Here is a 15,996-nt window from a genome sequence, read left to right as displayed (position 1 = left end):
TGGATGCACAGCTACAGCCACTGGACACCCAATGTGGTGTGTGCTGCTCTCACTTGCCAGCCCATGTCCCATCCTTCCCACTCCCCTTTCCGTGCCCTGCATTGCTGCTCTCCCCACCCAGCTCAGAAGTCACAAGACACGTTCTCCTGCTAACATCCCACCCTTGCAGCATCCTGGCTGTCTGCTCTGTGCCAGGGAGGCTCTGCTGGGAGCAGAGCAGCACCTGGGCCAACAGACCCCACAGAGAGAAGGCAGCAGCCAGCCAGGCTGTGTCTGTGGCCACCCTGTGACCTAAATACAGCTGTTTCATGTCGCTAAGCAGCAGCAGGTGATCAATATCAGTGCAGGCCTGGCCCTCGTTATTTTGGGCTCCTCCAGCCCTGGTTAGGGCAACCCAGTGCCTCTGTGGGAGGGTGTGGCCTCACCACAGCCCCCTTTTGGCACTGTTTCCAGGGCATCCCCACCACCCAGCCCTCAATCCTGCCCTTGGAGGGAAGCACCAGGAGCCACACAATGCCACACACTGCCAGCTGGCTCCATGGAGCAGGACCCTCAGCCAGCCCCTCTGCCACCCACCTCTGTTCAGCTCTTCTCTTTCACCTCCCATTTTCCTTTGCTCCTCCTGTTCTTCGCTGCTTCTCCTGCCGCCCCTGCTTTCTCCTCCCCCTCGATCACACATCCTACTCCACATTTGCTATCTCACTCCTTCTCACAGCTCTCTCCATGAAGCATTTCCACAAAATACCTCCCTCCTCATTTAATTTCTATTTTCCTTCCTGCCTCCTTCAGACAGCTTTGGACCTCATGGACTCCAAAGAGAGAAAAAAGTACAAAAGAAACCTCCCAAACAGGCAGGTGCCTCTTCCTCTCCCCTTTCTTAAATGTAGAAATCTCTGTGCTGAACATCTCCAGCCCCCACTTGGCTTACTCAAAGGGGAACATGCTGCAGGTTTGGGGGTGGTTGACACCCCTGTGCCAGGGTTGGCAAACAACCCCTACAGCTACACCAGGTTGGATTCACACCTACTCCTGCAGAGTCCCAGGGCTGCTGTAGCATGGATGGGATCCAGGCTCTCTGCTGGGAGCCACAGGCCCTGCAAAGGTGAGGGGTGCCAGTGTGATATGAAGAGGAGAAATGAAAGCCCTACCCTGAAGTGGGCTCCACCCAACAAGAGAGCTGAGGTAATCCATCCCTTCCTGCCAGCACACATTCACCTGAGCGCGCTCCACTCCACTCCCTTCCACCCCAGACCGAGGTGGAGAGAACAAACCCTCTGTAATTTGACCTAGAAAGCCCTACATGACTCAGGAGCCTGTTTGTCTGGGAGATCCTTGTCATCCCATGACTCAGTCATGACAAGCACAGCTCACAAGCAAATCTCTGAAGAGCACAGACGGATTTGATGTTCTTCTTAGAGGTCCCTCAGCTCTCAGACTCCAGCAACTCAGAAGATCCTGGTTATGTGGACACTCCCCAAGAGGGTGTAGCAGGATCACAGGGGAGGCTGGTGGAGTCTGACACACGGAGAACAGATCTGTTCCAGCTTTAATTTTGTGTGGAAACAAGCTGACCTACCACAGGACCACACCTACTTCTCCATGTTATTTTAGAGCCTGTCAGAGACGCTGCAGGTCAGGGGAGACATGTCCTGCTCCTCCCCTCGCTGGGATGAACATCATCAGTCAAACCAGAAGAGCCACGAGGGTGCGGTGGGGAGAGACAAGAGGAAAAGAAGGGGGCAGAGAGATAAAGAGAAGGAGATGGAAACAAATATCAGAGTTTGAGCAGGAACTACCTTTCTTGGACACTTTTCTCCCCTCCTTAACTGAGCTGTGTTTTTTAGAGGCCTTATGGGTGCTGGCAGCTTGAGGCACACGGGTGAGGTGCACAGGCAGTCCGGCGGCTGACATCAGAATAGCTGTCATGCCTACAGTGGGTACGAGGTCAACATGCAGGAAGGAAACAATGGGGAAACACATTCATTAAAAAAAAAAACTTCAACCTTTCAAAGAAAATAAAAATAAAATAAAGTAAAATAAAATAAAACCCAAGTCCTTAGTTCTGAGGGCATAAAACGTCCCAGAGGTAACAGGGTTGGAGTCCAGCACAACAAGAGGATCTGGAGGTGGTCAGAGGGAGGAGCCCAGGCAGCAAATTAAGGGAGGGAAATGTGAGCATGTGTCTTGCCTGTGACCCTCTGTGCTGGTGTGTGAATAGGATCCTCCTCTTTGGGCTTTAGGGCTCCTCAGGCACTGAGTCTGTGGTGGTACAGACTCTCCCTGTTGACTGGAGCCCTGGAAGCATCCCCAAAGGATAAAGGGCATCACCCATAACCCCTAAAGGTCCTGCTCAGCTGCTGCCCCCTAAAGCCATTCATTTCACCAGTGTCACACTGAACCAATCCTCAGAGTGCAGCAGAGCTGCCTTCAAACACCAGGGCAGAGCTGCCCCACACAGCCCCTCTCCTCCCTGGTGCTCTGGGTATCCCTCACGCTCCCAGCAGCAATGCAATGCTCATCCTCCCCCATCCCAGCCAGCTGTATCCATGGGATGCAGTTTGATAAAACTAATGAATCATTAAAAAGGACAGCCATTCCCTGAAGGTAAAATTGGCACACAGAAAGCTACAGGACTGATCATGCTGATCCAAGCTGATGTTTGCCTGTGAAATCCAGGCTGGTTACAAATCATAATGTTTCCAAGGTACCATACTGCTCTCACACTTACATCCAAGAGAACACCTGCTTTTGCTTTCCCAAGAGCAACTTCCCACCTGCAACAGTCAGCACCAGAAATAATAACAAAAAAATGCTTATAGTTGCAAACCAACAGCAGAAAACCTAAAAGCCAGCATTTCCCCTGAAACCCCCTCTGAGGGCAGAGCACACAAACCACATCCTAATGCTACAGACATTCCTGCTCAGTAATGTATGGCCAAAGCTGAGATTCCTGAGCATTTTATTTTTGCAAGCCTCTCTTCAGTCATATGGGGAAAGGAAGATTCTGGAGCGCATTTGTTTAGGACAAAAACGAGGCACTTTGCCCACACACGACTGAAAATCGAGTTATGATGGGAAGCATCAGCTTTGTGTGCAAGTGGTAAGACTATTTTCTGCCTCAAATATGCAACCAGTCAAGAACGTGTGTCCTGTGACTACAAATCCCCTGTGCAAAGCCTGTGTCAGTGCCTCACAAGCAGAATTACTCCTACACAGTGCTGACCACAGTTTGTACCTCCTTTTCCTAAGGTCTGAGCACAAATATACCAGAAGCTATTCCACCCCTTTCTTGACAGCCCAAGCTGGATGTTTTTACTAAAACCTTACCATCTAAGGGCCAAAAGACAAACAGAAGGGATTTCACCAGAGAGGGAGGAAGGAGTTTCTCCAGGGTTACCCAAGAACTTTTGGAAGAGCAGAGCTGACCACAAGACCAGGCTGCCCAATGGATGGTGAAATGCACTTCCAAATGGAAACAGGTAACCAGGCAGCAATGGATCACCCTCAAAGGGGATCTAGAGCTGAGATCTAGAGCTCTCCCAGCTCCCAGGAGCTGCAGAGCCAGAGGAGGACCCCCAAAGCATACAAAGATTAGGTTAGTACCCCTTGCCCTATCGGCAGCACCAGGCACAGCCAAGGAGAGCTCACCAGACCCAGAAATTTCACCAAAGTTAACTCCCTTTAAGTCCTAAGTAACTGCAAGCTCTCAACTCATCAAAGCCAGCTGTCCACTACTCCCAGGGAGCCTTAAATAAGAGCCTAAATGAACAAAAGCTACTTGTTTTTTTTCATGAGGACAGCTGAGGCCCAAAACCCAGCAGCAGCACCAAAGCTGCCCCCTGCACCTTTCAGGTCCTTCCTCCTTCCAGCAGAGAACAGTCAGAGGTATTCCAAGAAGAGCAGCAGCAACACTGACTAGAGAGGCTGGAGGAACAATATTCTTGAGGGACAGGGAAGATCTTCCACCACAGCTGGGGAAATCATCTCAGCCTGACCCTACCGAGGCTGCACAAGACTATTCCTAGAACTGGTGCAGAAAAGGAACAGGAAAGTTGTGTCTAAAAAAACTGTTTCTAAGCAGTGCAACAGCACTGATGGCACAGAGTGACATTTGAAAAGCGAGTCCAAAGACTAACAGGGATTATCACCACCCACGCACAGCTGTCTGATAGGCAAATGCAAAATTAATGTGTTCTTCTGAAGAGATCAATACTGTCTTGCTAACGTTAGCAGGCAGAGCCCAGAAAAAACAGAGAAAACAGAAGCACAGGCTGAACAACTGGCTTCAGACTCTCAAAGACAGAGGGCAACAAAATTCAGACCAAGCAAAAAGCAGGAGCCGCAGAACCGCAGGTGAGTTCAGCTATTCTGTAACACAACCCCCCTTGTACCTGGAATAACATGTCCAAAACTGCCTGCCAGCATCAGGAATCAACACCAAAAAAAAAAATATCAACCCCCCACCACTCGTTCCACAAACTTCCTTCTGTTTTTTCGAGCTGCATACCCATCTACAACTCCACACAGACATACAAGCACAGGACAAACGTGGGACCAGGAGAATTACCCCAGCTCAATGTTCTCCTATCTTAAATTGACCAAGAAAAGGGGTTTTTTTACCTTCTGCTGCCTTAGGAGTGATGTGCAATGAATCATCTTCTGTAGATTCAAGTCAGGAGAGCATTCAAAAATGTCCTGGTGTTACATTGCCCTGCTGGCTCATGCCAATCCCCCGTAGCAATGCTGCCTTTAAAGCTCAAATTTAATACTGGAAATCTCATTGCTAACAATCCTCCCACAAGTTTGGTCACTGGAGTCCCCAGGAAGGGACACCCTTGACCCAGGCCTTAGGTAGGAGTGTGTTTTCCTACAGGGTGCTAAAACATTACAGATACACATCACATCTGCAGACTGAATCTCCAACTCCCACAGCTGGTGCAGACACAACAATTTCAAGTCAGAACCCGTTCCAAGCATCTGTGGAGTTATGCCAGGAGCAAGTGTAGCCCTGGACCTGGATGAATTCTCACCTGAATACAAGCTGCAACATGACAAGTTTGCCCAGACTATTCTGGACATGTTCCTGTGAGAGTTCCTGCTGCTCACTAGCTAGTCCAGGAGTTTGAAAAATATTATTTTATATGTTCACATTTTCCATTGGGCTTTGGGTATCTTCCTTGCAAGGACTGCAGGAGGGAGGAGACAGAAAGCCTTGCAAAGAATCCTTTGGGATCTGATCTGATTCTATGTGTGCAATAACCACATGCAGAGCTGCCTTTTTTTTTTTTTCCTCTTGCTCAAAGCCTCTTATTTGGCCAGAAATACATTAGTGGCTCCTTGGGGTAAAATGATTTTCACTGGAGCTATGACAACATCCACCAACTTTTTTCAGCCTGCTGTGTAAATAGGGGACTTTTTCTAATATCCTGTGCAGAAGCTGAGCACAGGAAAAAAACACCCTGACATTATGTAATGAGTGTTGGCCACGTAGTCACTCACACCCAGCCCAACACAGCCCTCTGGTCACTGACCTGGATTTGCACAGGCCTCAGACTGGTACAGGACAGAGCTTTACCTTCAGATAATGTGAGATCTCAGAGAAGCATTGCTAATTTGTACAGTTTACATCCACCAGCAAAATCAGTATGGTTAGTACATCCTCAAATGCCACAGCTCCAGGAATCATGCAAACAAGAAATGTCTGTATTTAAATAAAACCCAGTTTTATTTAACAAGAAGCTCGTTTTTAGACTTCATCTTAAACATAGTATTGGAAGGGCCTTTATATGAGCACCTTTCCACCCCTCAGCCCTAAGGCACACCAGCTAAACTCCATTTCTGCCAGGAAATATTAGTCCAGCTGATCCTTAAACACCAACACTGTGGTCCAACAGTTTGCTTAGACCTGTTTGGCATTTCACTGTACTGATCAAATACTTGAGGGAAAAGAAAAAGCTTAAAAGGCAAGTTTCCACATGCACTTCGAAGTATTAAAATAGCAGAAAGCAAGGAAAAAGATATACTTTTTTGTACAAAACATGGTTTTAAAGTCAGCTTCATGATTTCTGGGATCCCAAGAGGTCCTTGCAGAAGATGTGGGGTTGACAGTGTTACAAATCCCTCATTCAAATCCCCAAGCACCCATCACACAAACAAAACCCAGCTTCTAACTCAGACTCACAGGATTCTTCATCTCCTGTTTAGCCACCAGAAGTTCTCTCTGCATCCAAGAGACGCACCTGCAGCATTTCTCAACATCACCCATGAGATCCAGGGGTTGTATCTGTCCAGCTTCAAACCACAGCCAAAGCTGCTGAGACACCAGGGGATGGAAACCAAGACACATTTCCCAAAATAAAGCCTCCTTCATTTACATCTGAGACTTCTCTCCCCACCTCACAAACTGTCCTTCTCTACTGATGTTGCAGGAAGCAGCCATGCAGTGGGGACTGAGGAACAAAAGGAGCCCAGCCTGTGTTAGAGAATAACCTGAGTAATGAGTAACTTGCACAACATCAGCAGGATTTTAATTATGAACAAAATACCATTTCCCAGAAGAGGTTCTAAAAAGAGAGAGCAGAGCATAGAGGGGAAGAAGGTGTCCCTGCAGACCCAGCCAATTAATATTTCAGCAACATTTTTCCTTTTTACCAGAACTCCATTGCTTGCTTTTCACCAGAGATTTGTTTTCCTTCCGCTACTTAGTTAACTTGTACGAATCTCTCCTTTCCTTCTGTGTGACTTTGACGACTCAAATTCAAATTTCCCTCCTCCCTTACACCTCAGAGGTGTGGGACACCTGGCAGAAAGCAGCACAGCACCCAAAGCTATGTTGTGTGAAGGCCTGGATCTGAAGGAGACCCTGGCCCCAGGGAACTGCTTCTGCACTTCCCCTCATCCCCGTGTGCCTCATGCTGGCTGCCTCAGGGAGAGGTAAAGAGTATTAAAATGAGTAATTATCTCTTCTTTTACACCCCCAGACTGTAACAACAGAGATAACAATTACAAGTTTAACTATTTTATTGTATTAAATGGTGGCAAATGGCTTATTCTACTGGGATTTCCTGCAGCCTTTTCTATCTAAACGTGGCAGCACAAGGCATAAAGGGACTGCACACATTCACCTCCTGTACATGGAGAATGAGATCACAGGTAACAACATTAACACAGCCAGGATTCACCAGGGCTCTTCAGCTCTGTGCTTTATTTTCCTTTATGTGATTAAGTACCTAACTACACAGCCAGTGCTAAGAGCCAGGGCATGAAAGGCAGAGCTGTTATAATCAAGGGGAGTTCTGCTCAGGTCACCCACCTAGACAAGGTCTGAGCTTGACTTTACATCTTGTTTCCACAGTGATTTGCTGAGGAGGAGACAGATGGGCTGTATGCTGGCAGAGGACACCTGTGTTAGTCTTCATGCAGTGCCAGTTTGGCTACAGACACGTGCAAGGCGGTTTTCATGATGGTGCCAATGTTAGATGAAGAGAAACATCAATCCTGGGGACCCTTTTCAGCCAGGGTAAAATATGGCACTCAAGAAGAGACCGAACACCTTTTCTGGAATAAGGTGGGAACCACTGTCTTGAAAAACAAGAATGTAACTGCTCACTCAGGAGCAAAGTTTGGCATCCCAGGAGCTAAGAACCTCAAGGGACCATGCATGGACAAGAGACAGAGGAAGGAGAGGGTTAACAGACACTCTGTAGTGTGTAAAACAGAGAAAACTCCAGAAAATACCCAATATCAGATGTTTAGCACTCCTCTACCAGGTAATGATACAGTTTTGAGAGCACAGTTGTACCAGCACAGAGACCTCTGCTTTGGGCAGAGCACCCAAATCCCCAGCACCACCACACCAGGGTCCCTGGTTTGGCACTGGCTGAGCCAAAACACAGCAAAAGTGCCACTGGCTTTTGGCACAGCAACACTTCCATGAGAAGCTGACAGCACAAATTGTAATTTTCAAGGCAATGCCATTTCAACTTTAACAGGCATATCTACTCTGAAAAGGAGCACTAAAAACTGGCACTTTCATCCCTCCCAGATGCACTCCTCAGCATATTTAGTACTGCGTTCATGGGTTTGGATAACAAGCAAACCCGTATTCTGCTGCACCAGGAGACAATGTCTGATTCAACTTCTGCCTCCCCTTCCCCAAGACAAGGCATCACAATCCTCTTTAAGCTAAAGACCACCTGAGCTTTTTTAATAAAACCCCATTGTAAAAAAATCATAGTAAAAACCACACGAAATCTCGCACCAGTCCTCTCCTTTGACTTAAAAAAAAAAAAAAAGGCAGAAAATAGCAGCTAGCACTGAGAATGATTCACATGCCCTTTCCTTTGCTACTTGCTCATCCATATGTACAGAAAAAGATGAATAGCCATGCCTCAAAGAATCCCACTTATTTTGAGAGACTCAGGATGAGAAAAACAGTTAATAAGGTTTGTCTATCCCATTCTCTCCCAAATCTGCCCTCTTTGCTTTTCTAGAAAGTCTTTGGGTCTAAAACCTTAAACGCCAGCAACACTTCTGACTCTTCCAGAAGTCAAAAATGGAAAGTTAAGTGCTTACAGAAAGGCAAACCTCTCATTCACCTAATTCTAAGGATTGAGAAAATAAAGCACAGGGGAGTTCTTACCTGCCAGGGCCTGGTTCAACCTGCTGGGTTTGGGCATCTTAACAGGCAGGCTCTGGGCACTGGAAAGAAATAAAGAAATGACTTTAACAGCAAGGATCAGAGACAAACAAAACAGAGACAATTCAGCAGTACACTGCTCCCTCCTGAGTGCCAGGGCCTTGGATATATTAATAGGAATTAATTGCTGAGATGAGCCCCAGCTGGGACCCTCACCCTTCTCCCACTGGTGCAGCAGCTGTATTTAAAGAGCTGTGTCCTTCCCAGAGCTCTTTCCTAGATTTACTTACCTGCAAGGGAGGCCTCAGAGCTGTGCTCATGCAGCAGCTTCCAGCCCCATCTTCTCCTAACTCATTGATTCCTCCTGCTGGCCCCTGCTCTGATCCTGTGATACCTCCCTACTCCTGCCGCTCCCCCACAGAGCTTCCTATGAGCAGCCAACCTGCACTACACATCCAAGGGGGATGTGGGAGGAAAGGCTGAAGGAGACCTAGAAAGAGCTTGGCCTGTTTTCATTTGGAAATCAAGAGAGGAAGGACACCAGACATCCCTTTCAGGTTTCCTCGCCTACTTGTTTTGGCAGTGCTGGCAGCTGTAATTCAGCTTTGGGATCCATGGGCAGCCAGGGTTATGCCATTAGCTGGCAGCAGGGTTAGGGAGGAAAGGGGAGCGGCAGCATCAACACTGACAGGGGGTCACTAGAGAAGAAAGCAAGCTGGATCCACATTAGCAGAGCAGGAACACTTGAAATCCAAATGCTGGCACAGAGAAGCCACCCATGGACTTTGTCTCAGGTGGCCCATGTGCTGGGGATGGATGAGGCTCACGCACCTCAGCAGCAGTTAATACATGGTCCATTCAGACCACTCAGATCTCCAAGGACTCCCCAGAATTACAGACCTGGCCAGCTGCTTAGGAATTCAGAGGTTGTCAAGAGCCCAAATCTCACCCACTATTTAGGGGAAACCTTCTTCTGTCCAGCTGGGAAGAAAGAGCTGCCCTGCCCAAAATGGTACCACAGAAGTTCCCTCCTTTCAGTCTTGCTAAAATCTTTGTTCACATTTCCACGACAATGACCAGGGCTGACACATGGCTGTTTTCCACCCCGCCCCCCCCCTCGTACCTGTCACAGTTTGGAATAGGTTCCCACACAGTGCTGGCCTCCCCGAAGAACCCTGGGCAGGACAGAGGGCTTGGTGCAGCTCTGGCAGTCTGACCGAGTGAGATCAGCACCCCCAGACCCTTATAAAGCTCTCCAGATCACAGAGGTTTACCTCCTGCCTCTTTCAAAGGTTGTGCTTTCCCTTCTGCTGCCCCAGATTTTGCAATGCTTTCAAATGATGCAACAGACTGTTCTGGCTACAATTCAAACCCACCAAACACAGGTGAAATCTTCCCCGTGATTTCAAAGGGCTCTAAATGAGATGTCTTTATGGCTTTCTCTTTCCTGATTCAACCTCTTTGTCACAGCTCTTTCTCAGGTATTTCTCTATTTCTTTATCTCATCCCTTTGCTTCATCTCTGCCCTTATCATCCTCTTCAGAAGACGGCAAGGAGCAGGATTTCTTGTTCTCCAGCTGCAGACATGAAGGATATTTGAGGACCAGGAACTTGAGAGAACTGTCCCAGAAAAAAAACCCAGAGACATTGAACCTTCCCTCATTTCTTCCTGAGAAGCCAAGAAGACACCACCGAGCCTGGGCACGCCCTCCACCCCAGCCCGTGACCGACACAGAAGAATTTTGTGTTTTGTTGTCACGCCCTGAGATAAAGCAGCACCTTGGGTGCTTTCACTTCCCCATGGAAGATAAAAATAAAATAAAGCACAAAGCTGAACCTTCTGCTGTGCCAGGAAAACAGGTGGGGGCTGGAGCACAGGGTCATTACACCTGAGGCTGGAGAAAGTAAACACAGAGCTGCCCTGGGAAGGGGATCACCAGTAACCACGCTTTGAAAAGATGGCAAAGAAATCCTCCACTCTTCTTTCCCAACTGTGATACTCAGATCCAAGTCATCTGTGAGTTAGAACTTGGATGAAGTTGTCCTGGTTTCAGCTGGGATGGAGTTAATTTCCTTCTTAGTAGCTGGTACAGGGCTGTGTTTTGGATTGAGGATGAGAATACTGCTGATAACACAGGGATGTTTTAGTTGTTGCTGAGCAGTGTTTACACTAAGTGAGGCCTTTTGTGCTCCTCACCCCACCCCAGCAGTGAGGAGGCTGGGGGGCACAACAAGCTGGGACAGCTGACCCCAAGTGACCCAAGGAATACTCCAGACCACAGGATGCCACGATCAGTGGCAAAACCAGGTGGAAAACTGACTGGGGGCTGCTGCTTGGGAATGGCTGGGCATTGGTCAATGGAGGTGACTGCTTAGCGCATCACTTGTTTTGTACGTTTTAATTATCATCAGCATTATTATTTTCCTTCCCTTCTCTCTCCTGTTGAGCTGTCTTTATTTTAACTCACAATTTTTACTTTTTTTCTTCCAATTCTCTCCCCCATTCCATCGGGGGAGGATGGAGTGAGTTGCGGGGCTGTGTGGTGATTAGCTGTCTACTGGGCTAAGCCACAAGAAAAGTGAGAAGAGCCCTTGAGATCTGCAGAAGGAAACAGATAAGCACTGGATGCATTTGCAAGCAATCAAATTTGGGAAGCTGTGAGTGCACTGCAGATAAATTACCATCCATGAGCCAGGAAACAGTCACTGATAGCTGCACTCCCAGTGTAAAGGCAAAGTGTGTCAGCTTTGGCTGCTGGAGGCTTTGAGCCAACTGATGTGATGATGGAGAAACCAAATACTTCTAATTTCACAAAAATACACACATTGATCAGCAGTATCTCAGCTAACAGTGCTGTGGGATGTGCTGACCCATCCACTCTGCACTGTGGGAGCAGGGCTGCCACGTTCCCTGAGTTCTGTTACAACTGCAGAAAGCCCAAATGCTGATGAAATCAAGGGAAATCCCCACTGCTCTGAGGTACCACAACACTGCCTGGGCAGGTCTGCAGCCACAGTGCGTGGGAGGAAGCGCTGCTGTGCCAAAAAGGATGAGGAAGTGCTACTCAGAGCCTACCCTGGGTCTCAAGTGGGGGTTCGGGAGGAGGAAGGGGATGAAGTAAGAAGGAAGGATATTGCTATTGTAGTGTAATGTGGACTGTGTATCCAGTAATGGAACAGCACAAGCTCAAGATATTCCAGCATTGCCGTATCAGCGCTGGCTTCTGGGGACAGGTCCTGCTCATTTATTGAAAACAGCTCAGTTAGGAGGAAAAAATGATGTTTTGGGTAAGGGAGATCTGGGTAACATCAGTGCAAGCACTGCAGCATGGAGAGATGAGAAGGAGCCGCAGAGACACCTGCTCCTGCTGCTCACGGAGATTTCTTACCAGGCAGCGCCTTTGACTCCTGGCCAAGTGTTCTTGCAGGTGCTTGCAACACCTGAATATCAACACCTGAATTCTCTGAAGGTGTCTTGGTATTGATTCCTCCATTCTGGTCCAATTTTGTCCTGCCATTCACTGCAGCTCCTGCTCTCCCTCTGCTCTGTGTGCTGGATGTTCCTGGGTGTAACAGGGATCACCAGGTTGTGAATAAAAGGATGCAAAAATTCCTTGGAGATGCTGCAAGAAGATCCTGGTAAGATTTCCCATCACTGACTCCCAGGCTGTCTGCTATGGGAGGCAGACAGGGCAGACTGAGATTTCAGCATGACAAACCCACTCACTTCTCCAGAATTTCAAGAAATCTGCAACACCAGTGAGACAGCAAAGCACAAGTCCAGCAAGGAACTGTGTCAACAGCTTGGAATCCAGGGCTGCTGCCACTTCAAACACTGGGTGGCCAGCTTGGAGCCATCACCTGAGCCACACATGCACAATACCCCAGCAGAGCAGAACTGGGGAAGGCTGCAGGAACTCACCCTCTCCACCTGATACGGCCCTTTCTTCCATCCTCTCCCCTGCACACAACCAGCAGGCCACAGATCGCTGTGTCATGGCATCTTTGTAGCCCTCTGAGCAACAGCAACACTTCTCCTCACAGATCAGGGCAGCATCCATCACACTAAGTGCTACCACAACACCTTAAGGTCCAAACCCCTTCGCAGGGCTCACTGAGTGCCAGGTGACATTAATGACCCCACCTGGTGGCAGCACCATGCTGGCTAAAAGGGCTCCAGGACAACTCACGGTGGGCACAGCGGAGCAAGCACCAGGAGAGCTCCTCACCGCACAAGGAGCTCATGGGAATGCCTATAGACAAAGCTGAAGGATACAAAGGTGGAGAGAAAAAAGGAAAGGCCCTGGTAAGGGTCCTCCCTGATCCTAGAAAGCCCTCACTGTGAGTTGTTCCCTGGGGGAGATTTGGGGTGCAGCACTAGACCTTTCTTAAGAACACCCCAATTCTGTCAGCATCCTTTTCCAGCTCCCAAGACACCCGTTCCCCCTGATTTTATATAATATCCTGCCCCCATGAGCTGCCTGCCTTAATTGTGGGCACAACCCAGACCAGCAGCCACAGCCACATAAGCTCTGAGAAGCCTGCAGAGCTACTGTAGGGTTATGCCTGGCTGGGACACTAATTAATATCCCTCAGAAGATTGCTTCCTGCAGCTTTGCTCACTCGTATTACAAGCGGGGCACTCCTTACTCTGCTTCAGGAGTGTCTTACTCTGTAATTAGACAGCACAGTGCAGGGAACAGGCGAGCTCTTGCCCTAGGGAATTGATGCTTTCCCATGTGGGGTGGGATTTGCCAGGAGGTGGCTGGGACCCTGGTCAACAGTGCTGAGATAAAGACACAACCCTTCGCCACGGCACACTCCATGTGCAGATTCCAGCGCTGCCCGTGAGAGAGGCCGGATTCATTAACTCTGTTTAATCCACAAGAGGAAACTAATGCACCAATAAAGCAAAATAACTTGCCCACATGTATGTAATTCATTAGCAGCACGGATAATAGCCAAGGATATTAGCATCTAGTTAAGCCTTGGCACTCCTCTCTGGGTGTTCCAGTGGCTTTGACCCTCTTGAGAGCAGGAGGAAATTAAAGTGTATTTGGCAATGCCGGAGCTCTGCCTGCTCTCACACCAGCATCTGCCCTCCAGCAAGCAGGAAATACATTTAATCACCCTCAGTGGCACAGCAGCCCGGGCATGCCCGTTCTGGGGGCTACCCCTGCCTGCCTGCTAGCTAGAAACAGCTGTCACAGCCACACAGGGAGACAGGCAGCTTTCCAGAATGAACTGCACCTCGTTCTCCTGCAGGAGAGAGGTGATGCCATTTTTAGCTGTGTTTCCTAAAGAAAATGTGTGCAAACAACTGCACTGCCTTTCAGTCTCTCTTAGTGAGTTTTTGAGCCCTTCTGCCAGTTGCAGCTCAGCCAGCTCTGCATGTTTTGTAAAAGCAAGTAATCTGTCAGGGCTGCTTTGGAGCCAAAGCTTGTGGGGTGAATACAACACAACCCTCAGCAGACACCAGATGCTCCACCATGGCCCTGTGCTCCCCTCCCTTGGGTCTCTGAGCATGGGCCAGCACAGGAGCTGCACATCACAGCTAGGAGAACACAGCCAGAAACCCATGGCAGGATAATTAATGCAGGATTAATTACCCAAAATGATTAGACTGTTGGGTGATGTGGGGCATTGACTGCCAAGGAAGGGGAACTAACCACCATACTATGTCCGAGGGGGGAAGACAGGGAACCTAGTGGATAAAATAACCCAGGAATGCTCTGGGCTTAGGAATTAAATGAAACACATTGTTAGAGTTTGCTACTCAGGTTTCCCCTAATTCACAGAAATTAAAGGATTTTCTGCTGGAACATGGGTTTTATGAGCCCAAGACTGTAACTCCAGCCAGGAGCAATTACACCCACCCAGTGGCATTTCCGACTCAGCCCCAGCACTGGGCTGATGGGGAAAAGCCATCCCGAGCTGTCAGCTGGGGATGAAAAAGTCCCTTTCACATATGGCATGCTGCTGGAAGACAGAGATTGCCCCCCTGTGTGCACTTGTTGTTCTGGCAGGGGTAGAGTGACCCCAGCACAATTAATCCCAAAGGACTGGAGATCACACCCAAGGAACAGACAGCCAGCAGCCAGGGGAGTGGGGCTCACTCGAGTGTGGGTTTTACACAAGCCTGGCAGCACTCACACACTCCCAGGTATCCAAAGAGCTGCCACCTGCCCTGTGTGGCATGTCCTGCTGTCCCCAGCATAGATTAAACTGTACAATCCCTTTGCATCCCTCAGAGAGGCTGGCTTGGCTAGGGATGATTGGCAGGACACCAGCCTCACCCCCTCCACAACACAAACAGCTGAGCTGCAAAACAGGTTCAAACAGCCCAACCTCAACCAGCCGTGGCAACCAGCCATGGGCACCTCCTGGCTTCCTCCTGGCCATCCCCCTCCCCCCAGCCAGCACGGCCTGGGCCACAGGCTCATTTCAGAAGCCTGTGGCAACTCTCTCCAAGCATCTCTCTCCCATCCTCCCTCCTTCCAGGACTGTCCCCCCACCAGTAGCACACAACGTACCCAGACCCTGATCAGCTCCAGACACGCTTGCGGGGCAACTGCTGCAGCATTTGGTTCTTCTTTTTTAAACTCCCCACCCTGAGTCACTTTGCAAATCCTTTGGGGAAGGATGGGAGCTCCAGGCAGCCCAGTGGCCCCATGCACCTACCAGCAGCTCCTGCAAGAGGAGGAATTTGGCAGCTTCCTCAGGAGACAGCAAGAGCCTTACTGGGGGCTCCTGCAGGCAGTGCTGAGGTCTGATTTTCAGCCCTACTCGAAGGTGACTGGAACAGAGAAGCACGGCGGATGCTTAAGGCAACACAAAAAATCACCAGGTGGGGGAAAAAAAAAGCACCAAAAAAAGACCGTGAGAAAGAAGAACAGGATGTGAGAAGTCATTTCACTCGGATGACCTCGAAGAGGGAAAGTCCTGATACGACACTAAGAAAAACATCTCAAGAGTCACTGTCTTGTTTAAAACACAAATGAGATTCAAAACAAACCTCAAACCCCTGTGCCTCGTGCAATTAGCAGAATGTGCTTCCAACACTCTGCTGGATCTCTTTATCTCTTACCTACTTGGACAGGTAAGTCAGCCCTGGCAAGTTCCCCTGCAGTTTCTCAGGGGTTCAACAGCTGGGTCATTCCCAGTGAAGTGAGTGTAAGGCTCTGCCACTTCCAGCCATTCACAAACAGAGGGAGCAATCAGCCAGCCCTTGCTGGGTCACACCCGGGGCCAGCACTGCCACAGACAGGCCACACACACCTCTGCAAGCAAGGGCTTGAGCACAGGAGGAGTTAAGATCCTGAAAGTGGAATAACCAACTGTGGCTTGCCCCAGCAGCC

At 49.0% G+C, this 15,996-nt stretch overlaps 1 protein-coding gene across 3 annotated transcripts in view; it reads right to left on the bottom strand.

Moving 5' to 3' along the window:
- DTX2 (deltex E3 ubiquitin ligase 2) overlaps positions 1-15,996 on the bottom strand; it is a 34,682-nt gene that overhangs the window by 7,846 nt on the left and 10,840 nt on the right. For 2 of the 3 annotated variants that reach the window (XM_040082342.1, XM_040082344.2), the window contains 2 exons: positions 8,642-8,700; positions 1,797-1,928 (listed from right to left, as the gene is read on the bottom strand). In XM_040082342.1, coding sequence (XP_039938276.1) covers positions 1,797-1,928; positions 8,642-8,700 — 191 coding nt within the window. The remainder of the gene's footprint in view (positions 1-1,796; positions 1,929-8,641; positions 8,701-15,996) is intronic. The other variant, XM_040082343.2, reaches the window with a different exon arrangement.

The sequence above is a fragment of the Hirundo rustica genome, chromosome 19, assembly GCF_015227805.2.
Source record: "Hirundo rustica isolate bHirRus1 chromosome 19, bHirRus1.pri.v3, whole genome shotgun sequence".
NCBI classification, from domain to species: Eukaryota; Metazoa; Chordata; class Aves; order Passeriformes; family Hirundinidae; genus Hirundo; species Hirundo rustica.
Note: the sequence above shows the minus strand (reverse complement) of the source record. Positions and strands in the feature narration are given on the sequence as shown.